Here is a 23,691-nt window from a genome sequence, read left to right on the forward strand (position 1 = left end):
TAAAGGTCATTTTGGGGCTGCAGCTGGTTTCTGTTCACAGAGAGGAGCAAGGGCAGCATCGGGTCTGCATCTGGGGCTGCTGCAGGCTAGGGAGCTTGAGACGCACAAGCAGAGGGGATGCGAGCACCAGTCCAGGCTGGCTCCAGTGGCTGTGGGTAGCAGGCTTTGGGATCCCCCTGTAGGCTTTGGAATCCCCCATCCTGCTGCAGAATCCCCTCCGGACTTGCTGTGTGCAGCACACAACCTGCTGTGGGATGTCTCCAGCAAGCCCTGGGATGAATCCCTAGACCTGCTGTGGGATGTCAGCTCCAGACCTGATGTGGGACATCCTCCATATCTGCCACAGAAAGTCCCCCAGTCAGCCCTGGAATGAACCTCCAGACCTGCTGTGGGATGTCCCCAGGCCAGCCCTGAGATGTCCCCAAAATGCTGTGGGACATTTCCCTGCAGCCCTAGAATGTTCCCCCAGACCTGCTGCGGGATGTCTCATAGCCAGCCTTGGGTTGTCCCACCACACTTGCTATGGAATGCCCCCCAAAAGCATCCCCAAAATGCTGTAGGATGTCCTCCTCCAGCCTTGGAATGTTCCCCCAGACCCTCTTAGGGATGTCTGCAACATGCTGTGGGATGTCTCCCGGCCAGCCCCGGGATGTTGCCCCCGACTTGCTGTGAGATGTCCCCGCTGCCAGCCCTGGGACGTCCCCAACAGGCTGTGGGATGTCCTCCAGACATACTGTGGGATGTGTCCCCCCCGCCGTGGGCTGCCCTCCGCCGGTGCTCCCCCTCTCCCCTCTCCCCGCACCTGGGCGCGGTGTGTGCGCTGGCGCCCCGCGGCCGCGGCGCTGCCGGGCGGGGGTGACTCACGCCCGGGCTTTATAACGCCGGGGCGGCCGCCGCGCCCGGCTCCGCTGCGCCGCACCGCGCCCGCGGGGAGCGCCGGACCGGCACCGCACCATGCGAAACCTCCCGCCGCTGCTGCCGCTGCCGCTGCTGGTGCTGGTGCTGGTGCTGCTCGTGGCCGCGGGGCACGGCGCCGTCATCACCGGGGTGAGCGTCGCCGCTCGGCACCGACGGCACCGACGGGACCGGCACCGGGAGGGCTGGGGCGGGCCGGGGCTGCGGGGGAGGGAGGGCTCCGCCACGGCAGCGGGGACGGGACTCGGGGTCTGTGCGCGGTGAGTGATAGCGGGACTGCAGGGGATTTCCCGGGCTGAGGGATGCCAGGAGAGAGGGAGAAGCTCTGCCAGGAGGATGCCCGGAGATGGTCTTTCTGGGTGAGCACTGCCGGGACTCGGGGGTCTGTCCGGCATCAGGGATGTCAGGGCGGAGGGGTGTCGCGAAGGGTGAGGGATGCCAGTAGCTGCGGGTCTCTCTGGGATAAGTGATAACCAGGACGTGGGAGGAAGAGATGTGCCAGGCAATGAGAGATGCCAGGGCTTGGGGGTCCGTCTGGGATAAGTGATATCGGGACATGGCGTCCCTCTGGGATGAGGGATGCCCGGAGCTGCGGAGCTCTCTGGACTAAGTGTTATCAGAGCGTGGGGGTCTCTCTGGAGTGAGGAATTCCAGGATACACCAGTCTCTCTGGGGCGGGTGATATCAGGACTTGTGGGTCTCTGGGATGAGGGATGACACAGTGTGAGGTCTGTCCCTTTGCGGTGAGGGATGTCTGGACTCAGAGAGAGGTTGTCTCCAGGCTGGTCTGGGAGCGTGCAGAGATTCCAGCTGCTTTTCCAGAGCTGGAGCTGTCTCTTGTCACCCTCCATCTAGCCCCAGCTACCCCCAAACTTGTCCAGGGAGAGTCTGGATGCATTGCTCACTGTGCATGCAGCTCGAGCTCCTGCAGCTCCTCCAGTCCCTCCACATACAGGGCAGGATTGCAATCACGGCAAAATGCTGCTTTTTTCCTTTCGTTTCTTTGAGTATGACTATGCTGCTTTTCCCCCTCGATAGCCACCCCTTGCAAATGAATCTCTGTTGTTGTTGTTGTTTTTAGGCTCGAGATTTACTTTGGTTGTGAAAATATTTTTTTTCCCAAAGAGGTTATTTAACCCAAAGCATTGCATCACTCTTAAGTAAAATGATTTTTTTTCTTTGTAAGTGTTTGCTTTGGATTAATAACCCAGTACTTCAATTCCTTCGAGAGTTTGCATATCTTTTGTAACCAGCAGAAGTTGTACTCGCAGCGGCTGATTTCTCTGTGGCTGTCCAGACTCCCTGTCCAGACCACTAAAGTCCCTGAAACAGCTTGTGGGTATTTCTCTGAAAGTCAGATCAGTTACCAGGACTGATTATCTTTTAGAGCAGACAATGTGAAGGAATTTTTTAATATTTGATAATTTCAAGTTCCTTTTAAATAGAAATATTCCCAGCAGTAGAGGAGCAGTTTATCTGTTATTAGAGTTGTGGCTACACCTTTAAAGATAATTGATCCATCAAATAAAGTAACATTGAGGCACTGAATAATAGATCAAGGACAAAGCATATTCAAAAAGCAAAAATAGAGTAGAACTAGAAAAATATTACTTTATTAACTATTGCAGAACATTTCCTCTTAAATCACTTTAATGCATTTTTGGCTTCTGATGAATGGACAAATCTCAGACGAGAACTGACGTAGGTGTTTGTGTCCCCATCCTCTGAGCTTGCAAGGTGCTTTTCCTTTGTAATTTAAGGACTTGATTCAAACTTTCCTCACTTCAGTGGTGGTTCATGTGCTGACTCCAGTTGCCTTTGCAGCTGGCATTTCACCTGGGAAATATTCTTGAGCTGATTTTCCACAAAACTCTGTTTAAATGGGGTGTTCATGTGTTGTCCCAGGAAGATTAGGAGTAAGCAGTATGAATTACACATTGCAGATAAGGTGTGGGCAGGAGTGTTTGGGTTGAATATTTTCAAAACTTGTCATACATTTTTGGAAAGGGAGCCTGAAAAGCTCTGCCAGATGTAAATATATATGGGTGTGAGTTTTAGAAGGAAATTGTTCAGCATGGACATTGAGACCCTTGCTTGCTAGGACATATGCAGGTGTGTTTTTCAACTGAGTGGTGCTTCACCCCAGGACTGGTCCCATGGAGATGGATGGGGTTTGAGCTACACAACTGAGAAAAAAAGGAAGCCAGGAGCTGATTGGTGAGAAATAGCAAAGCCTGTGACTCCAGCTGAGCAGGGGACACCAGTGTGCCGGGGGCAGCCAAAATCACTGGACCTGCGTTTTCTTCTTTTTTTACTAGGGCAAAAATAGATCATTAGAGTGCTTTTTTATTATTTATTTTGTAAGAGAGAGGTCAGAAAATGAACATTATCTATCTGGCAGGTTCTAGTGGTAATTGTATGGCCATATTAGTCTTGCAAGTTAATACTCTGGTGTTTGGGCTCACCTGCAGCACAGAGCTGTGTGTTTAGGAGCTGTTTGGGTTACACACACTATTTAATAACTTTATCCTCAGGCAACAGCTTCTTCCTAAGCTTCTGGCTGATCTTTAAATATATATTTTGATCCGGCTTTTGCTGGTGAAACCAGTGCAATATTTACCCAGTAGAGTACAGTCTAAAGGCATTTATCATGTAAATCCCAAGGCCAGATCTGTAAGCTTGTCCCTCCAGAGAGTGTTTATTCTGATATGCGTCTTCCCCAGAGCCGTTATCATCTTTTACGTACATTTTTATGAGCTGCCTGTTTACGTAGTGCTGACCAGTGCCTTTGGTCAATCACTGCTGGTGTCAGACACCAAGAGCAGTGAGTTAATTAAGCTTACGTTTGGGGTGTAATCAGAACCTTTAAATAAGGGCATTTCCCATCAGAGAAAGGAGACTGGTTTTTGCATTAAATTCATGTGATAAAAAGCCTGATAAGCTTTTGATTGAAAAGTAGCTGAAAGATGTGCAGTAACTTGTTTTCAAACCCTAACGTGTCAATTGCTCTTCATGGTTTGTGGTTTTTGAAACATACCCACTAGTTTGAATTTTGGTTTGTGCTTATCTAAGCTGTATTGGGTAAGTGGCTAAAATATTTTTTCCCTCCCCTGGAGGAGAATGCAACCACAGCAGCATTTTTTGGATGTGGACACTTAGGCAAACTTTTTCTTAAGACCTCTTTTAGTTACATGTAATTCTAGACAACAACCACAGAATCCATATTTAAACTTCTATTTTAGCTACTTCCACTTGGACTTCTCTTACAAACTATCATGCAGTCTTGCAAGGGCACTCAACCCTATGGTATTATCATAAGAAACTAGAAGGAGTAGTTACTTAAAAGTCATTAAACTAATGGTTGATTTCCTGTCTTAGCTTCTCCACAGACTGTTTTGGTGACTGTTTTGGTGACCATTTAGTGTGGTTGGTCCTTGCTCCTTCCTGAGCTCACTTGGGCGCCGATCTGGAAAAGGGAGCAGCATGTGCCATGGTCAGAATTTGGGACTACAAATCACTGGCAGTCCTGGATTTGGCCCTGAGCAGCTCCATGTGTGGTCCTGGCTTTAAACAACCTAGGCTCAACTCCAGGAGCCTGTACATTCAGATCTGTAGGAGATACAAGTATTGCAAATCAGCCTTAGATCTTATTATTCAGCCTTAATGAGCCGCAGTAACTTGTGGGGTGTCAGAGGCAGCTCCTGAGCACCTGATCTGTCCTATTTCTGGAATATATTTATTATTAATTTAATTTGCCTAATGCTGTATTGAACTCCAGGCCTGCGACCGAGACCAGCAGTGCGGCGGCGGGATGTGCTGCGCGGTCAGCCTGTGGATCCGCAGCCTGCGGATGTGCACGCCGATGGGGAATTTGGGAGAGGAGTGCCACCCCTTGAGTCACCGAGTGAGTATGTCACCGGGGGGGGGGCTGTGGGACCGGAGCTGGCAGGGCAGAAAGGAGCAGGAATATCCTGCGCTGCACGTCACATTCCATAAAAACCGTGCGTTGTGAACGGGCAGGGAGACGTCCCATTCCTTACCATCCCCAGCCATTTGCATCTGTGTGGAAACAGCGCTGAAGGTACCTATGTAAGGAAATACATTACTGTCAGAATTATGCAGGAGAGAATCAGAGGATGAAAGCACTACATGCTTTCCAGATTGTTTCCTTATTAGTTTGTCGTTGCTGTTTTGTTCCGTTACGTGATCTGAAACAGCATTAGCGGTTCCCAAGCCCAACCCTGACAATCCTTACTCGTGTGAGCAGGAACGTAGCAGATGTCACTGCCCCCAGTGGAAGTGGACAAGATCCTATCACGAGCATAAAAATGTCACCAGCCAGTATTGGGGCACCTGGTGCATTGAGAAGCCATTGAGAAGGTGTTCACACATACTTGGACTTGAGAAAGTTCACCATGGACTCTCTTCTCTTCTATTCTACCTATTAATTTCAAATATATATGTATGTATACATATATACACACATATAAATAACATTAGTTACATATTAGTACATTATTAGATGATACGCAGAATTATTAATGTAATAATTTTAACAAGGAGGTTTATTTAAGGCTGTGTAATTATGTATATTATGTGCAGTATGAAAAAAAGCTGTTTATTTAGAAGTAATACGAAAGACTGAATGGGATATTACCAGTTTGAGAACCTGGTGTTTTTCAGAGCCATCCTCAGGGAAGAGCTTGGCCCAAGAGTCATCACAACAGGAAGATATCAAGGCAATAAATTCAGATTATAAATGTGCAGCTAGTTATCTGCCTTTGTCACTGTTTCATCCAATGCCTGACTTCTTATCTCAGTATCTATGGCTTCTTTTCTCAGTTTTAAGAAGTTTAAGGCTCTGTTCTGTTACAGTTAAATTTTTAAATTTTCTGCTGTATAGGTTCACTTTTACCATGTAATGTAGCAGGTTTTTCTTGTAAGGGGTCTTCACACTACCAAGAGTCAGGATAAGAGAAATTGTCTTCTAGGGGTTTTTATGAGCTTATTGCTACTGGGCAATAATTTATACTCTGTGATATATTTTAAGGTGATTGCCTGCATAATTACAATCAAAGATGCCTGTCCACTCCAGACTTGGTCAGGCACTGATGTTTGTAAGCTTTATGAGGTTAATTTTAGATTTAGATTCCTCACCCCACTGCTATTCCTGACAAACACAAAGCAAATTGATTTACCATAGTATGCAAAATGAGGTATTTTTAAGGATGGAGTGTTTGTTCAATGGTTCCTTCCCCCTAAATATTTGGATAGGGAGCAGCTGGTGCCCTGATCACCAAAACCTTTCATTTGCAGGTGATGTGAGTCCCCCTCCCACTCCCCCCATCCAGCAGGGTGTCTCTGCAGTCAGGCCGGTTCTTGGTATGATGCACCAGGGACTGTGCGAGACTTTCTCCCTTTGGCTTTCTTGAAGAGAAAATTTGCACACCAACAAAAAACCAACCTTGGAATATTAAAATTCCGGGCTAAAAACACCTAGAAAACTGGAAATGAGGGAATTAGGGTTGCCTGCCTGTCTGGCAGTGCCTTTGTACCTCTGTGCTTCCTTCACTGCACCCAGGCGATGCTCAGTGTGTGTTGCCAGCTGGCAGCACTGCAGTTCCCAGCCACGTCCCACTGCGCTGTCCTGCTCAGCTTCTGTAAAAGGCAGAGCTTGTGATCAAGTTGTTGAAGAGTGTCAGTGCATGTGCATGTCATGGCACAGTTAAATTTGTCTAATGCAGTCCGTATGTGCTCCCTGCAGCACAACGTGGCTGGGGGAGGGTGGGATGAAATGGGAAAACTCTGCCCTGTGGTGAAAAGGATCCTGCTCCAAGGGAGGTCAGATGAGGTGACCTCCAGAGGTCCCTTCCAGCCTGACTACCATGGGATCCCAAGGTTCCTGGGTCCTGCTCTGTGCCATGTGACAAGGCAGGAATCGGAACAGACAGAAACCCCTGCACAGTGACACCACAACATTTGATGCTGAAGGCCACTGTCATTTCACAACAGACTCCTTTATGAAACGGGAGTAAATGGAGAACATGTGTCACAGATGTAGACTTACACAGCACCATGACTGTTAACATTTTGCCCTTAGCTGTGGCTTGACCAGGATGTACGACAGGGTTGGCTTTGCCATCTGCTCTCCACCCCCATGCCGCAGCTCTTGGGGAATCTCCGGCTGTGGAAGGAGGGAGGGGGACAGCATTCCCTGTATTCCCACTGTTCCTCCGAATCCATCCCCCCAAGCACCACTGCCACAGTGGTCCCTGTCCCTGACGTCTGTGCTCTTTGTGCCCAGGTTCCCTTCTCGGGGCGGCGGATGCACCACACCTGCCCGTGCCTCCCGGGCCTCACCTGCGGACGGACTTCCTCCAGCAAATTCAAATGTATGCTGCACTTCAGAAAAGAAGATGTCTTCTTTTAGCAGGAGCTGTTCCAGGCTAGAACGAGCCTCTCGCTGTTCTCATTTTCTCGTTATTGTGATGAACAAGGTACTTGCCATGGGGAAACCCTTCACCACACTTTCCTGCCTCACCAACATCAACAGGAGATGAGATGCTGTGCTGTTGTGGCCAAGGTTTTCAGGAGGGACTCGCAGTGGCAGATGCTTTTATTTTGGGGTGGCAAAATGACATCTGCTAAACCAAAACTTCTGTCTGAGAGCAGGGGCTTAACCATTTCTGAACCATTTCATGGTCTTCATGGTTCCAGCTTAAACCCAGAATGAAAACATCCAAGATTATTGTCAGTTTTGAAAAATTTTAGCCACATTTTTACACCTTGGAATACCTGAATTGAACTGAGAGTTGATTAAGTGCACAGTGTGAACCATATGAGGATTGCCAAAAAATTGTATTTACATTGCATTTCGTATCTTTATTTATATTACTGTATTTGTAAGTTAGGCGCGTCTCTAGGAAAAAAGATTTAACCAATAGATGTAGTTTTTACACTTTTTAAAAGTGGCAGGTGGAACCAAAGCATTTCAATATTCAAAGCATCAAAAGATTTTGTTATTTTAGTATTCTAAGATGAGAAGTTGTTGTTACTTGAATTGGTGTAAGACTACCTGATCATCTCAAACTATGTATTAAGATGTAGTTTATATTAAAAAAAAGGAACCCTGAAGTTTATTGTAATGGGCTGCCTGACTTCTTGTATATGTATCAAATTTGCTGTGTAAAAATTCTGTATCAGAATAATGGCAGTATATTATTTGATTTATTTTAATATTATAACATTATTTTGTCATTGTGCCTTTTCATTTTTATTCAGTGTAATCTGTTATCCCATACTTGATCCACCAAGCTAGCAGAGCTCCTTACGGATAGCTTAGCAAAAGATTATGTGCCTCTGGCTGCTTTTAGGGAAACTTGGATTTTACAAGGCATGAACTCCTCAATCAAGCTGCAGTCTTAGACGGTGGAGGAATCTTGGTGTAACTAATATGAGAGGGTTTTCTTGGCACATGCCTCAAAGGATCAACTTTAGCTCAGCAAACATAAGATTTGTGGGTTTTCTATGAAATACTGTGTGACTTCATATTTACTTGTCAGTCCCCAGAGCTGGAATTCCAATAGTTTGTGTGAGATTCACACATTTCTTGCTCTCAGACATGCAAACATATGCTGGAACTGGAAAAGTGAAGTCATTCATCTTTCCACAATCAGTGCTTTGCTGATGATGGGGGGGGGGGGGATTGGAGAAGTTGGCACACTTTTATCAAGGCAAAGACCTGTATTACTTGGAGAGGAGGAGAAACAACACAGTGAGTTTACCAGGTACCTTCCACTGGGCCCCACAGCCTCCCTGAGGAGACAGCAAGGAACAACTGGACTAGTTGTTTTGCCAGATCCTCGTGAATCCTGCACATGTTAGAAAAATAAATGTCTTGAGGGACAAGATTACTCAAGAGAGCCCAATCCCAGGGCACCCACCCCAATGCCTCTGTGCTGGTGAAAGACCAGCTCATTCCCATGCCAGTGCAGTGACATGTTAGCGCTGCAGAAATTTCTATAACCTGGGCTTAAGAACAACCCCCAAACCTGATCCTACCACTGCCACTCAAATACCCTGTGCACCCACACAGTCCCAGTCTGCAGAGGCAGGACACACTGGGAGTCTGGGAGTTGCTTTTCTGTCCAGGTTTATCACTATAAAATAACCTTAATACCATGGACTTCAATTTACACTCAAGGGAAAATCAAGAAGAAAAATAGATGTGTCCCATCTCTTGCTCCATTTTTTTTTTAACCAAAGCACAAAAGATGAACCACAGTAGGAAACACCAGCCCTGCTCCTCATCACCTGCTGGCATAAATCACCAGTGACTGCACTGAAGGCAGTAACCCTGGTTTATATCATTGTAAATGAGTGGACAATTATATCTGAGGACTGTCTCAGACCTGCCAAACTGAACTCCTAGGAGAGTTCATCAGACCAGAGCAGAGCAACTTTGTAGTTGTAATTTGTGCCAATTAACTTGTGGGATTAAGTATTTATCTGGGTAATGAGAACAGCCCCAATTACATGAGTTCAAAGTTCACACCATCTAGAGCAGGTGGAAGTTCTCATGTCCTGCAGATGCTCCTGGACAGGGCATTTGAAAGGTGAAGCTTTGAGAGAGACCTTATTCCATACTTGTCCTCCAGGGGCTTCTCCACACCTTCTCTGCTGACGTAGGAGAGCCAAAGGCAAAACCTCACTGTCCTACATCCCCACTACGTTCACTTCGCAATAATTATTACGATTCCCCTTTTAGTAATTTAATTTTCATTAATTGACACTCACAATGAAGGTTAGTTGATTTGAGAGATCATTTTGGAAGGAAGATTAAGCTTTTGCATCCCAATTATTTCCTAAAGTCTGTCCTAATCAATTATCTTTTCTCCCATCCTAGGGGAAATTTCCTCACTCAAGCACATGCAAAGTCCCTTTAATTTCTTTCTGCAGTGGAAGGGGCTGAGAGGGAACCTTTTACCTTTGCTTTACAGTGATAATAGGCAAACCAGTGGCCACAAGAAGCATTTCAAAATGTAAATGGCCATGCATGCCCCTCTGCTTTTCCCCGGAGCCAGGTTTTGACTTAAGGAGGACAGCAAATGACTCAAGATGACCGATGGAAAAGGTGGCCAGCCTCAAGCCAACCCTGCCATGAAAACTTTTCTGCAGTCCCCTGTGCTGCTTGGTTTGCTCCAGGATCATCTTGGCAATAATCTTAGGCCAGGAGTAACTTTCTTACCTGCCTAGGAAGAAGGGAAGGGGATTTCTCTTGGCAGGAAAAATCAGATGAGAAAAGAGAACAGAACTTGTGCAGTCCTGGAACCACCTTGGTAGAGGGGAAAAGCCTCTTTTCCCAGTTTGTGAAGAGAGAGCCTGGTTTAAACACTTTCCTTTATTCACTCCACTTAGGAGATCTGTGCCTACGTTTGGTTTAATTTTATTAATATTGCAGTATTATTAATTATTAATAGAAACATGTGCATTAATTTTTAATAGTATATGAATATTGATATTACAGATATGCTATAGAATAATGTTGGTATCCCACCACACTGGAGGAGTTTCCATGTTTATAACCAGATTTTGGGTTAGCAGAGAGCCACTGCAGGAAAACACACAGCCACATATAATGAGCTGCTGCCTTAATTTGATTACATGCTTATTAGGAAAGGTTAAGCAAGGTGTTTGGGGTTTGTGGGTGCACAGCTGGCTGAGCCAGCACACACCTGTGAGCCTGGGGGGCTGCAGGGAAGGCTCTGCTGCTGAGCAGGAGAAAGCCCAGATGAAGCTCAGCTTCATCTGCATTCTCCTGCCCACAATTCCCCCCTGGGAAATTATGTCACTTAAAAAATATAATAAAGTTACAAAATCTTTGAGTGAGGAGGTGACACAAAATAAATTCTTCTGGTTGTGTGGCAAGGGGGACTCAGATCTGAGTGGGTCCTTAATGAGGAGACAGGTCACCTTAACACAAACACTGGTTTTACAGGACCAGTAGGTGAAAGGAGGTTAATTGAAGCAAGGCTGAAGGTTATATTGCTGGTTGAGAGAAGAGAATGGAAGAACATGTACCTGTTTAGAGGTAAGTAAATGGGATTATGTTTGATTTGATATCTTTGCAGGTGGGTTGGAAACACTAATCTTGTTACCTCAAAAGTCTAATGTGTTAGGATGCCCTATAACATGTTTTGTTAAGAGGTATTTTGCTACTTCTCTAGGCAACTTGTTCACAGCACCTCATCACAATACACCACAAAAAGGTATGATAGCAGCAAGTCTGACCATAGACTGAGGCCCTTGCTGGTGCTTCCCTCTGCCCCAGTAGCTCTCTGGTTTGTTATTTCTGCACAGATGGATATTCAAAAGAAACAGAAGGTGCTAAGAATCCCTTGATTTAAACAAGATGTCTCAGGAATTTGATCTTGACAATGTGTAGCATGTTTTCCAGAAGGAATTAGAAAATTGCAGGAAGAGAAAAGACTGTGCAAATACAAGAGGATTTTGATAATAGCAAAATCAATGTGCCTTTCCCTTGTGCACAGATATGAAATGGCAAACCAGCAGGGGTACAGCTGTCAGACTAATCAATAATTCTGAGCACAGGAATGGAGATGAGTTTAATGTACATAAAGCAAATCACCTCTTGTTTCTCAAGGAGAGTCTTGATTGGGGACAGACCCAGCCCAGTGCAGCAGGACACATCTCAATGATTTGGCCAGGCAGGTCGCCTTAGACATGTCTGCCTTAAAGGATGGTGGCAGTCTTCGGGCCACTCTGACTGGTCATCAGGGATGGGAAAGGCTGAATGTGAAGGGCTAAAGCCAAGGAAGTCTGGTGCACTGAGGGGAAGATGGATGGCAGCTTGTTTCACGGCAAGGAGTTCAGTGCAGGGTGACAGCAAAGTGTGCAGGAGAGGAGGAATGAGCAATAGGACCACATAGCACACCTGCAAACACCCCCATGGTAGGGGTTTCCCAAAGGTCTGAGTGTGAGGCACCTTAGTATAGGGGTAAATGAGGCACAATGTCCCAATGACAGAAAGTCTCCTCTGCAACCCCCAGTTTACCTGGGAAACTGGGTACCTGTTAACTGTGTGCCAGGAGTGCCCACAGCATCCCAGGCTGATGCTCCTTTGTACCATGGCACCAGATATCAGCATGTTACAGGCATGTCCCTGTCCCTGGAAGGTTACAAATCTCATAGATCATACAAAGCAAGTGTCTGTGCTTCAGGCAGCGTGTACTTACATCGCTGCAGCCTGAGCTGTCCTGGGATTCACTGCTGTCCTTGTGTTGCATCCCAGCCAATGGTACAGAAAGGATGGGCCATGGACCCCAGTGGAGCTCTGCATTGCACTGCCTGGGCAGCCTCTCTCTTCCTGGGTTGGGAATCCCACCAGGTCTCCCAAACCCTCACACAGCATCGCAACACGTGGAAGGGATTAAATCTGGTTTTAAATGTAATGTGGTTTTGTAAATCCCAAGGCTGTAACACGCTGCAGAAGCAGACTGAAAATATGGCCTGGTTCCAGCCCAGCAAGCAGAGCTGGGTCTGCTATATTTACTTTTTCTCTTGCACGTGAGTGCACTCGTGTCATTTCATGCAGAGATTTGTGGGCTCTTTTAGGCAGGAATGGGCAGCTGTGGCTCTTGCCGCAAAGAGTTCACAAACCAGCAAAGCAGACATTGATTCTAGGGAGTGCAAAATTGGGATCATCCTTTATTTACTCCTCCGGGCTACATGGGAGCCCAGGCAGCAGAGCACACCTCTAACCTCTTCCATGGGACCTGCCAGAAGGGCCAGCTGAGGGAAAGGCACTGGCGAGGCAGCTGCAAGCATTCTCACTCTTTCCAAAAATTTCACCACATCCTGTCAAATTAGTAGGGTTTTAATTTTTTTTCCTCCCCAGTTTCTTCTCTCATGGGTGAAACTTTGACAGGAAGGTCCACCACCCCTTCAAATCCAACAGAAAAACTTCCTGACTGTGGTGGTGTCATAATGTCAGCTCCCTCCCTGCCCTGCTTTCATTAAACTTCCCAAAGTCACTAACAAACCTTTCAACATTGCAACAGAACCTTTGACTATTTGGATTTGGTTTACATCAGCACTTAGGCTCAGGCTGCTATTGCACAAACACAGAGTAAGAAAAAGTCTGCCTGGCTGAGAGTTCAGGATCTCCTGGGGAGGAAAATCATTACTGACACCTCTGTCCCCACCCGCAGCCCTGTGGCAGGTTCTGCACAGCCCAGCTTCTGCAGCATCCCTCATCATCCTGCTGGGAAGCACTTTGGTGATGCTCGGCCCAAACATGTCCCTCCTTCCTTTCACACCAGGGCTCCAGCTTTACCTCTGCCTGTGACGCTGCTGGTTCCTTGGCTCGGGTGCCCATGTTCTCCCCCTTTAGTCACACTGCAGTTTGGCTGAACATACTGCCTCTTCATCCACCTTCCTCCACACCCAGATGTCTCCTGCAGCTCCACTGGAACTGGCTCCTAAGGGCATTTTGACCCTGGGGGCACCCAGAGCTGGTCTGTCTGCCCCAGAGCCACTGCAGTCCCATGGCACCCAGTGGACTGTCCCCTTGCCCTTGGCACAGCACGCTGAGGGACCTGCTGTGTAGTGTGAGTGTGTGAGGTCTAATGAGGGAGGGAAAGGAAAAGGAAAAAGCCCAGTTGATTTACTTGACTATCAAGCTGCTCAACCGTTTCCTTTCCATCACCCTCCTGCAAGCGCTCGGTGACAGATGGGGACAGATTGAGTGGTTCGATGCAGTGAGGTAATATTCCACTAAATCATTCCTCTCTCTCACTGTCAGAAAGCACCCAGACTTCAGCCTTTCCTCTGAATCTTCCTGTGTTTCCCTCTTTAATGACAAAGCCATTTTAGCTCTACCTCTGCTAAAATTTCTGAAACGAGCACTGGTATTTATATGGTATGGTAAAATTGGTGTTTTAAAACAGTCAGCAAAAGGAAGGAGTGAATCACCCTGAGACAGAGAGGGTTCTGTTTACTGGTTGTTCACTGCTGTTTACTGGCATTTCTGGTTTTTTTTCATGCCCTTTGTGCTGGGTCTGAGCCCCAGATCCTGGCACAGGGACCCCGGGTGGGCAGGGAGCAGGCTCCGGGCAGGTGTGCCGTGGGCAGGCACGCAGGCTCACACTGCATGTCTCACAGATGGAGGATCCATTTTTTTTCTCTGGATGATTTGTTCCAATGGTTAATCATCCTCACACAAACACGGGATTATTTTTTTTAATGACATGCCAGTAAATAACATTCAGAAACTTTAAGACGGGCTTTCACCAGGAGATCTCTTGATTTCTGCCTACACTATTAGTGCCATGATGACTGCCTAAAATTAGCTGGGACTTCACAGCTTCCCTGTGCCCTTGCAAGACTAGCTTTGAACTTGAAAGCCTCCTACACAAAGTGCTTTGTGCTATCAACCTGGTCACGGTAAACGTGAAAAATGCAGCACTGAAGACAGTGGCCTTCCAATAAATACATCCACAGTACAACCATGCATGACTCGAGATCAAAGACAGAGTGCAAGTACTGAGGTCATTAAACATGAATAGAAATACAGAAATGCAACAGCTTGCATGAAAGGCTGAGCTTGACTTTAAAGTTAAGTGATGAAAGCTTGTGTAGTCAGCGATTGTTCACCCGTGATAATGCTCTGCTCTTGCCACCAGTAGTTCTGTGTGGTACAAAGGTGAGTGAGAATAATTAATCATTCTTTGGACAAAGTACTGAGGTGTGGGGCAGTTAATGAATTCTACCAAGTGAAAACAGGCTCAGAGATGCTCAGCATCAGCAGCTCTAGGGAAAGTCAGAGTGCCACAGATGTCAAGTTGGAAAGTCAGCTCCTTATTGCCAGTTCTACAACCGACAGATGAGTAAGGATTTACCCCACACAAGGTCCTTCTTGAATTACATGGCATCAGAGGTCACCAGCATAAAAGGAGGTTTGGGGTAAGATGTCCCTTGTACCAGCCCTAGCCCAGCATGACTCTGCACCAGCTTTTAGGAGACTATCTTCACTGATGGTCTTTCTCTGATGGCTCCATTTCTTCAGCATGTCATATACTTCATAATATTCTGAAGCATAAGAATAAGATAGCATGGGAAATGCTTCCTGGTTCCTATCATAATAGAATTAATTGTAGCCTGTGCAGTGTTTTGAGCAACTACAAAGGAAGCTGTGCTAAGAAATGAGGGAACCTCTATTAGAAAAGAGCCCCCCTGCCATGTTTCTAATAATTTTTTGATTTGCAGCATAACTATCTAATAAGGTTTCTGGGGTATTCTGATACTGCACAGAATGATCCAATCTGCAGCCTAAGTTAATGAGGTGATACTTAACATCACATTCCGACAATATGTGTCTGTTGTTCTCTCTGGAGCCCCTTCCCTCAGGGTGGTTTCTTGGCAATTCTGAGCAAGTGCAGGTGCCTCCAAGGAGCAAGGTGACTGTGCTTAACCATGTGGGGTAAGTGGCAGAGGTCCAGCCAAACCCCATGCACACTTTTCTGGGAAGAGAGGGAAAATGCCAGCTTTGTTCTCCTCTGAGCTCTACACAATGTGTCCCAGGGCAGTCCCACAGCATATGGCAGAGAAGCCTTCTGGAGATGTAGCTGTATCACATCCAGACAGAGCCCCAGGAAACAACTGTTGCTATCAGACTACGCCAAATTCCTGCCCTTTTACTCAAGGCTACGTGCTTCACACCATCCTGGGAGGCAGCTTTGCCTCCCCTGGTGCAGACCTGGTACTGGAGAAGCAAAGGATGACAGCCTGTGGGCTATGCATCCCCTGCTCATCCTTCATCTCTAGCATGACCACTGAATGAGACCTTTACCTAACAAGATAATTTGGCTGAAGCCACATATTTCAGCTCCTTTCCTAGCAAACTCATTCCAAATCTAACAGCAGAGCTAGAAGCACCCCAGAGTACTCCAGGCACTGAGAGCTGTAAATCAGATCATTATAGCCACTAGCTGGGATTTCAGACCAGTGTCATTTTTCAAGCTGGCCTGACACTAAAGTTTATACTGAAAACTTCCACTGACTTCAAGACTTTGACTGGAAATGTTTGTAAGGAATGTGTTAAATACCTGGTGAATGAAGATGCCAGCAGCAATCACGGTTTTTCCAGAGCAGCTCTCAGCACAACTGCAATTCCTCACCACAGATATGCAGAAGCAGCATGCTGTGACCTCTGAGCCAGACCGTGAAGAATCTCTGGGGGAGATGATGTTGGTATTTCCTCTGATACTCAGCACTCGTGGTGCCTAGAATATGGAAAACTATGATGCATCAGCCTGGAGGGGCATAGAGAAGACTCAATCTATGTTCTGGTCAAGCACAGGTCGATGGAAGAGCTGGGAAAGTCTCACTGCTGTACAGCCCACCAAACCTTCCAAGTACTTTGTGTTTTAGCTTTTGGGATAGGGAGGTTTACAGCCACACCTCACAGGTCCCAAGAGCAGCAGCAAAGGTTCCCTGTGCTAAACCCATAGTCCCCAACATTATTTCTCTATTTTTTTTTTAATCCAGAACAGGTTTTCCTCCTCTCCAACACCCCTTCTCTGATCTTGGTCAAAGCATTTAATCTCTGTGACCCACTTTCCCCCTATGCAGGCTAAAGGCTGCTATGAGATGTTAGTGCTGTGCTTTGGAAATGCTACTTTTTTTTTTTTTTTTTTGCAACTTTCTTATATTTTCTCAGATTTCAGAAGGAATACTTATTCCCTGGTGTCTCTCCAGCCCTTTCTGGTTTTTCCTACTTTCTTGGTGCACGCTCAGCCAGCGAAGTGGTGTTTGTTGGTGTGTTGGCACCCAGTACTGTTTAATTTTCTGTGTATGTCTTTGATATTTAGTTTCACATCTTCTGGAATTAAACCCTATTGTACAACACCCATCTAAACCCTGCATTAAAGCCACTGGAGTTCCTTCTCTTTTGTACTACCATGGCCAGGATCATAATCTGACTGACACTACAAGTACCTAAAGTATAAAATTAACTTCAAACATTAACTTCAAACAGCACTGATTTTGCCCTCAGAGTACATCAGAAGTCCTAAGACAGCCCTGGAAGCTGCGTGCAAGATAAAGGCAGGGTATACAGATATTCTTTTTAACCTTTTTTGTATTCTTTTGCTGTAGCAAGATTGGGTCTGGCTGCCACTGATGGGTGATAGCAAAGCATCCATTATCTTCACTAGATAAGAACCAGCTCACCCACCTAGTGAGGGCATCACTGAGCTGGGGGATGCCTCTGCACAGAGACTGGCATTCAACAGAGCAGCAGTTGTGTAAGCCAACTCTAAATAAAACCATCAGGTCACCCAAAGGTGAGTTTTCATCCCCCACATATATGACTGACTCTACAACTTGTGCTTAATTTTCCTAGAAGTGAAAAATCTGGTCCTTGCAGCTTTTAAGGAGGTTTTAAAATAACTATTTTCCCATCTCTGTGGTTTAAATAGAATCATAACCATACTACTTATAGCCTGGAAGAGAGATAGGATGCCAAAATATCATACTTTTAATAGAGGAAGAAAATATTGGCTTCAGTAGCAGCATGATTAGGAAAAAGATGGCAAGATTTGGGTTAGAGATCACAGTTCTAGGCCCCTACACAGGAAGCTTCTTAAGGAAATATGACTCTGCAAAAGTTGGAACCATGCAGAAAAGACCTAACAGTAAACCAGGCATGTAAAGTATATACTTGGAACACAATTCCCAGCAACAGCATCCATGCTTTGCCTCACATTCTTTGTAACACAAAGAATGTAACCTCGTTACTCTCTAAGATTCACTAAACTATGAGATGATATTGCAGGCTGAAAATATAATTAGCACTGATAACCAGCTGCTGCTGTGATCTGAAGTACGTGACAGCTTTCCTTCTGTACCCAGGTGCATTTTCAAACAGCTTTGGAAATGATCATTAAGTTTCCCTTTGTTTTCAAGACACCCCATCCATGGTCATATTTCTTAGCCCAGTTCTGGCAGCACTGGTACAGTTCCAGCTTCTACTGCAGCTATACCAAAAACTCAAATTCCAACCTTCTCTTCATGCACTGAAAGAAACATTGCCTCTCTCGTGTTCAAATCGGAGTTGGGAGTGGGAAGCGAGACTTAAAACCAAACCAGAAGCCCCACCTCATTTCATTCCCTGCCCAAATCTGAAGCTGCAACTTTTGCCCTCTTCTGATCTTCCACACGTGTCTCTTCAGTCAGGACAACTATTTCTCAGTCGATGTCTACCAATTTTGGACTACTCACTACAGAAATAATCATAGCATATGCAGATTTATTCAAGTAAACTGAGGTTGTCCCTGTCATTTTCTGTGTGACTTGCTCCAGCATGTTTTTTAAATGTTACATGATCCATCAGAAAGGGAAGCAAATCCAGGACAGCTTCCTCTGAGACAGCTCAAAGGTTTTCAGGATCCTGCCATCAGGCTACTGGTTAAAATACTTCCAGAGAAGTTTTTGTAGAACAACAGAGCAGATTAAAATGCCCTGCTTAACTAATGTACACTTCCCATTAAGAATACAGTTCACAAATGAGTGTGGTATTAACCAAGCCACCATGTTAAAAAACTGCTTTGCCAACTAAAATTAGTGATCCACAAATACACAGTCTTTCCTGTCATTAACAGAATTTTGGTTTCGGTAGACACAAAGAATTGTTCTATTTAAACCTGTTGCCCATCATGAACTTAAGTCTTCTTAAAAATAGCTTTAGTCACTTTTATTGGTATAAACACCTAAATTGAGATCTAACACAAATAAGGATTGTGCTTGTCCATAATAACCTCAGCTGTGAAATCTACTCAGACACAAGACATACAACCTTCCACATACACAAGTTATTTGTCAGCAAAGCAGAATGCTGCCATTCTGAAACAATTACATACAGTAAAGGTTTTCAATATTTTATTAAAGAAAACAGTCAAAATGTACAAGTATTACCCAGGTTTGTAGATAACTTCCTATAAAGGCAGTAAAATATGAATTTCAATCTAGGTTTTAAAAACTGCTATAGTTGATTATTTTTAAAGTTGGTATTTTAAAATCACATTTCACAAATAGTTCTGAAATATTACCAAATGAATAGTGCAACAAGAAAAATTGAAATTAGTTCTACACTGTTTGCATGTCAAGCAAAAGTTATAACTAACTGCTTCAAATATTCAAACCATTTGAGAATGAATGAACCCAACAGCTCCCACCAAAACTGACTTCTGACCACATTAGGAACGTCCTCTTCTTGTTCTTCACTTAAAATCAAATAATAATAAAACAACACCTCTTGAGGTCATCAAAAATAATTTTAGTATAAAATTGTCTTGGCCCTTATCAAATATTACATGAGTAAAATTGTTAAGCCTTTATCAAAACAGACAGGAATAGGGAAACAAAAAAAAATGTCATGGCCTTAATCCGTATCTGTTGGAATCATGTTTAGAAACATTAGAAGCAAGACCAGAAACTTGGAGCCCTGTTTTGTTTTTAAAAACCACACAATCACAAAGAAAAACAGCTTCTTACTGCCTAAGGTTTGGGGGTGTTCTGCTCAAGTACCTGTTCCCATAGACAGCAACTGGTTATGTTCTGAAGAGAGCATACGCAAAATATAGAAAAATAAATAAAACAGCTTCTTACAGCCTAAGGTTTGGGTGCTGGGTGGTGGTTTAGTATGTCCCCCACTCTCTTGAGATCATATGCAGAAACATGGAAAATTATATCCATCTTTCTTTTTTAGAAAGAGAAAAGCCCCCCTACATCCCAAAGCTCTTGAGATCGCAAAGGATGGTGCCCTGGGTGCTCTGGATGCTTTGGCAGCATGGAAAGTGGGCTCGGAGACAGACCCTGAGCTCCTTGTTGAAGATGAAGCAGAGGATCGGGTTGACCCCTGCCTGGGCAAACGTCATCCAGACGGAGGTGGTCAGGTAGACCTGGGGGATGGAGCTGGCCTTAATGAAGACCCGCAGGTAGCAGGCCACAATGTAGGGGGACCAGAGCAGCAGAAAGAGCAAGGTGATCATGTAGAACATCTTGCAGAGCCTTTTCTCCATCTTAAACTCCTCCAGCACCAGCAGCCTCTTGATCTGGCTGTGGGTGGCCTGCCTGATGCCCACGAGGGTGGGCGGCGTGGGCCCCCTGCCAAAGCCAGCCGTCCAGTTTGCAGCTGCTTGGCCGGTGGCTCCTGGCCCGTGGAAGGTCCAGTTCTGGCTGATGGCCGGGACCAGCTGGGCTGGCTTCATCTTGCGGTGGCCATGGATGAAGAAGAGCAGCTTGATGTAGACCAAGTGGGTGGCGGCGATGACGGCCGCCAGCATGAGCATGAAGCCCAGCGTGTCGTTGGCCTTGACGTAGCGGTGCTCGAAGATGCACTGTTCCTCCTCCCGGATGAACTTGTAGGTGCCCACGTCAAAGACGGGGGGAAAGGCCATGGCCATGGAGAGGGTCCACACCATGCACACCACAGCCAGGCAGGTCCAGCCCGTCATGCGCTTGGCGTAGAAGCGGTGGTGGGCGATGGCCATGTAGCGTGTGACCCCCACGCAGAAGAGCAGGAAGGCGGCGTGGAAGCAGAAGAGCACGGCCAGGAAGGCCAGCACCTTGCAGCTGAGGGGCCCGTGGGGCCAGGCGGCCCCGCTGCGCACCGACAGCATGACGAAGGGGAAGCAGGCGAGCGAGCGGAGCCCGTCGGCCAGGCAGAGGTCCAGCAGCAGGTAGTAGGGCGCGCGGTGCAGGTGCCGGTCCTTGAGGATGAGCCAGGCGAAGAGCACGTTGCCGGCCAGGCTGACGCAGAGGATCAGCCCCAGCGTGGCGAGCTTCAGCCCGGAGGCGCTCAGCAGGCCGCCGGCGCTGGGCAGGTGCGGGCTGCTGCTGCTCCCCAGCTCGCTGCTGTTCGCCATCGGGTCCTCCCTCCTCCTCCTCCTCCTCCTCCTCCTCGTCCTCCTCGGCGCGGGCAGGGCCGGGGGCTCAGCGCCGCGGCAGCGCGCCGGGGCCGAGGGCCGCGCCGCCCGGCGCCCCCCTGCCCGCAGCCGCCGCCGCCGCGCTGCCGCCGCCGCCCCGGCGAGGCGGGGCGCTGCCGCCGCGCTCCCCGCGGGCCATGCGGCTCCCGCACCCGCGCTAGCTCCGCGCCCGCCGCCGCCGCCGCCCCGGGGGCATCGGGGATGAGCCGGGGGAGCCTCCCCTTACCGCCGGCAGCTGCTCCTCCGCGCCGGGCGAGGGGCCGGCCGAGCCTGCGCACAGCGGCGGCGGCTCTGCCCAGCTCCTGCCGAGGACAATGGGGTAAACCCCCCTCCTTCTCTCCCTCCTTCTTCCCTTCCCTCCTCCTCCTGCTGCTCCTCCGTCCCTCCGCCCCCGCGCCCGCCCCCCGCGCAGCCCGGCCCCTGCGGAGCTGAGCCCGGCGCGCAGCGGCGCGGAGCGGCGCGGAGGTCCCGCTGCCGCAGGGGGACGGGAGCGGAGCGGGGCTGGGCTGGGCTGGGCTGGGCTGGGCTGGGCTGGGCTGGGCTGGGCTGGGCTGGGAGGAGCCCCCCGCCGCCGGACCCCCGCACCCTGCCCTTCTCCCGCCGGGGCGGGTGCCGAGATGGGGCCCGAGGGGTGCGCTGGGGTGTCCGGCCACTGCGGCCATCCCGCGGACCCCCTGCGGCCATTCCCGCGGGCGGTGGTGATGCCATTCACAGCTGATGGAGCCGATTTGTCTCCACATGGGCGTGTCACAGGTGTATATGTGCCCGTATACACGCGAATTGGTACCCAGGGCACATGTGTTGGTCTGATATAGACACACATATATATATACCCATGTCACAGTCCTCGGTGTTTTTTTGCTAGATTTACCCATGCTAAATGGCCATTTAACTTTCTGCTCGCAGGAGAGGCAAGTCCAGCAGCACCTGTTGCAGCACAGCATCTGTGTGTGCAGTCCCTTGCAGGGCAGAGTGGTTTGCAGGGTAAAGACGTTCCAGCAAGCTCATGTAGCAAATGTTTCAGTGTGAACATTGAGGGAAAAGTGCTTCTGCAAGTCAGGAGCCTGACATTTGGGGTCTGAGTAGGGTTCTTAAGAAGGTTGAATAGGATGCTCTCCCTGTTTCTGTGTTGCACAGGGGCTTACCAGCTCCCAGGCTCAGTTACACGGGACCTGTGGAGGGCGGGGCAGGTTTTTTGAGCTGGATAAAACACCTTTGACCAGACTAGCACAGAGCATCTGCTGATGCCCCTGCGCTGTTGGTGCGGGTTTATAACACACAGTTTAATGTAGGCCAGTGAGATGCAGATCCTTGTCCTCTCTCCCACTTTGCCATCCTTGTGTATGTAGGGCAAGGCCTCTCTGTGTGCCTTGTAAGGCACGCACCGCCGCGCGGCCCTGGGCTCGCTGGAGATGCTAATGCAATTATCATACTATTACTGAGTTTCCTTCATGGCCTCTTGTGAAGGACACGTCTGAAATCCTTTTCGAGCATTCTATTAAAAGCCATCAGTAAATTCAGCTTTATTCCAGAAACTGTAGCAATTAAATCATCTGTGTTAGCCCCAAAAGCAAATGTTGGTGGAGCATCTTTTGAGTGGAAATTTCTGGGTGGTTTCAGAAAGCCTCTCTGTGTGTGGCAGGGGCCAGGCACTGACCCTGATTGTGCCACGAGAGCAGCTCTGCTGAACTGGCATTTAAACAGTGGTGAACCAAAACCAGACTTCGGGCCAAACATGTGTCTAGGGCAATGTGTATCACACACAGGACTTTATTTGCCCATGGATCTGGTTTGTGTCTGTTATTTATTGCGGTGTTAGGAGAGCAAAGAAATCCTGAGAGGGGTTAAAAAAAAAGGTGGTGGATAATTGAGGCTGCTTTTTGCTTCCAGCCAGTGCATCTGAGCTGTTTTCAGTTGTTAGGTTTCTCATTTGCACCAAAGTTTTACTGTGACAGAGAATTGCCCACGGGTTGTTTGGTGCTTTGTGCAATTTTCCAGGCGTTTCTCACATCCGTGCAGTGACTGGAGTGCCGGGTGCACGGTGTCCCCTCGGCAGCCCCGGCACCTCTGTCGGGAGCAGTGTCTTTTTGGAGCAGCCGGGACACCGCGTAGGTGCAGCTCGGGACTGCGTTAACAGGCTCTCCCATGGCAGGGTGCCAGCAGCCAAAGCGCTTTGCCAACCACGAGTACGAGGAGGATCAGTTGTCTTTGGAGGCGTGTGGCTTTTTGGAGGAGCAGAGGAGACCTTATGGCCCGTGTTAGCTCTGTGATCTCTGCCAACAAGCGAACAAAAGGGAATAGCACACCTGCTTCCCTCCTCCGTGCCTGCGGGAAGGGTTTCTCCTCTCCCTGAATGCTCGCCAGCGCAGCTGAGCTGGCTCAGGAGCTGCTGTAATTCACTGCTATCTTGCCAGGCCAGCAGCAAATTGCTAGCTCATCTTTCTTCCACCTGTAGTGAGAGGAGAGCCGGCAGGGAATGGTGTTTCATCTGTCTTCTCATGCCCGCTCCCCTGATGGGGCTACTATATGGCACTATAGGAGGTGTGAGACTGGAATTTGGGACTGGCTGAGAAGTGAGACACTAAAGGGACAGCCAGAAGGTATGGAGAAAATAAGGGGCAGGTGGGGGGTTAACAGTCTTCATTATCAGCAGGCTCCTCACCTCCCAAAGGGTTAGACTGACATGGGTTACATCCAGCCCTGGTTCCAGTCTCCCTGCCCCACCTGGGTGCCCCCACACAGGTAAGTGACCTCAGGCTGCTTCATGTCT

General features: G+C 47.8%; 2 protein-coding genes across 2 annotated transcripts; one reads left to right on the plus strand and one right to left on the minus strand.

The window, feature by feature from the left end:
- The first annotated feature begins 878 nt into the window (after positions 1 to 878).
- Positions 879 to 8,172, plus strand: PROK2 (prokineticin 2). The gene is made up of 3 exons (XM_064667177.1): positions 879 to 1,047; positions 4,694 to 4,819; positions 7,220 to 8,172. Exons 1-3 carry the CDS (start codon positions 955 to 957, stop codon positions 7,343 to 7,345), a joined length of 345 nt encoding a protein of 114 aa, XP_064523247.1. The 5' UTR covers positions 879 to 954; the 3' UTR covers positions 7,346 to 8,172.
- Positions 8,173 to 18,673: 10,501 nt separating this feature from the next.
- On the minus strand, positions 18,674 to 20,880 carry GPR27 (G protein-coupled receptor 27). The gene has a single exon (XM_064667178.1). It carries the CDS (start codon positions 20,859 to 20,861, stop codon positions 19,719 to 19,721), a length of 1,143 nt encoding a protein of 380 aa, XP_064523248.1. The 5' UTR covers positions 20,862 to 20,880; the 3' UTR covers positions 18,674 to 19,718.
- Between the last annotated feature and the right edge of the window lie 2,811 nt (positions 20,881 to 23,691).

The sequence above is a fragment of the Pseudopipra pipra genome, chromosome 11, assembly GCF_036250125.1.
Source record: "Pseudopipra pipra isolate bDixPip1 chromosome 11, bDixPip1.hap1, whole genome shotgun sequence".
NCBI lineage: Eukaryota > Metazoa > Chordata > Aves > Passeriformes > Pipridae > Pseudopipra > Pseudopipra pipra.

Bases quoted from the DNA above. Each gene is read 5' to 3' on its own strand.
- PROK2 (XM_064667177.1), top strand. From the start codon at position 955: ATGCGAAACCTCCCGCCGCTGCTGCCGCTGCCGCTGCTGGTGCTGGTG. The intron at 1,048-4,693 runs GTGAGCGTCGCC...ATTGAACTCCAG, and splicing joins ACGGCGCCGTCATCACCGGG to GCCTGCGACCGAGACCAGCA. The intron at 4,820-7,219 runs GTGAGTATGTCA...CTTTGTGCCCAG, and splicing joins GCCACCCCTTGAGTCACCGA to GTTCCCTTCTCGGGGCGGCG.
- GPR27 (XM_064667178.1), bottom strand. From the start codon at position 20,861: ATGGCGAACAGCAGCGAGCTGGGGAGCAGCAGCAGCCCGCACCTGCCC.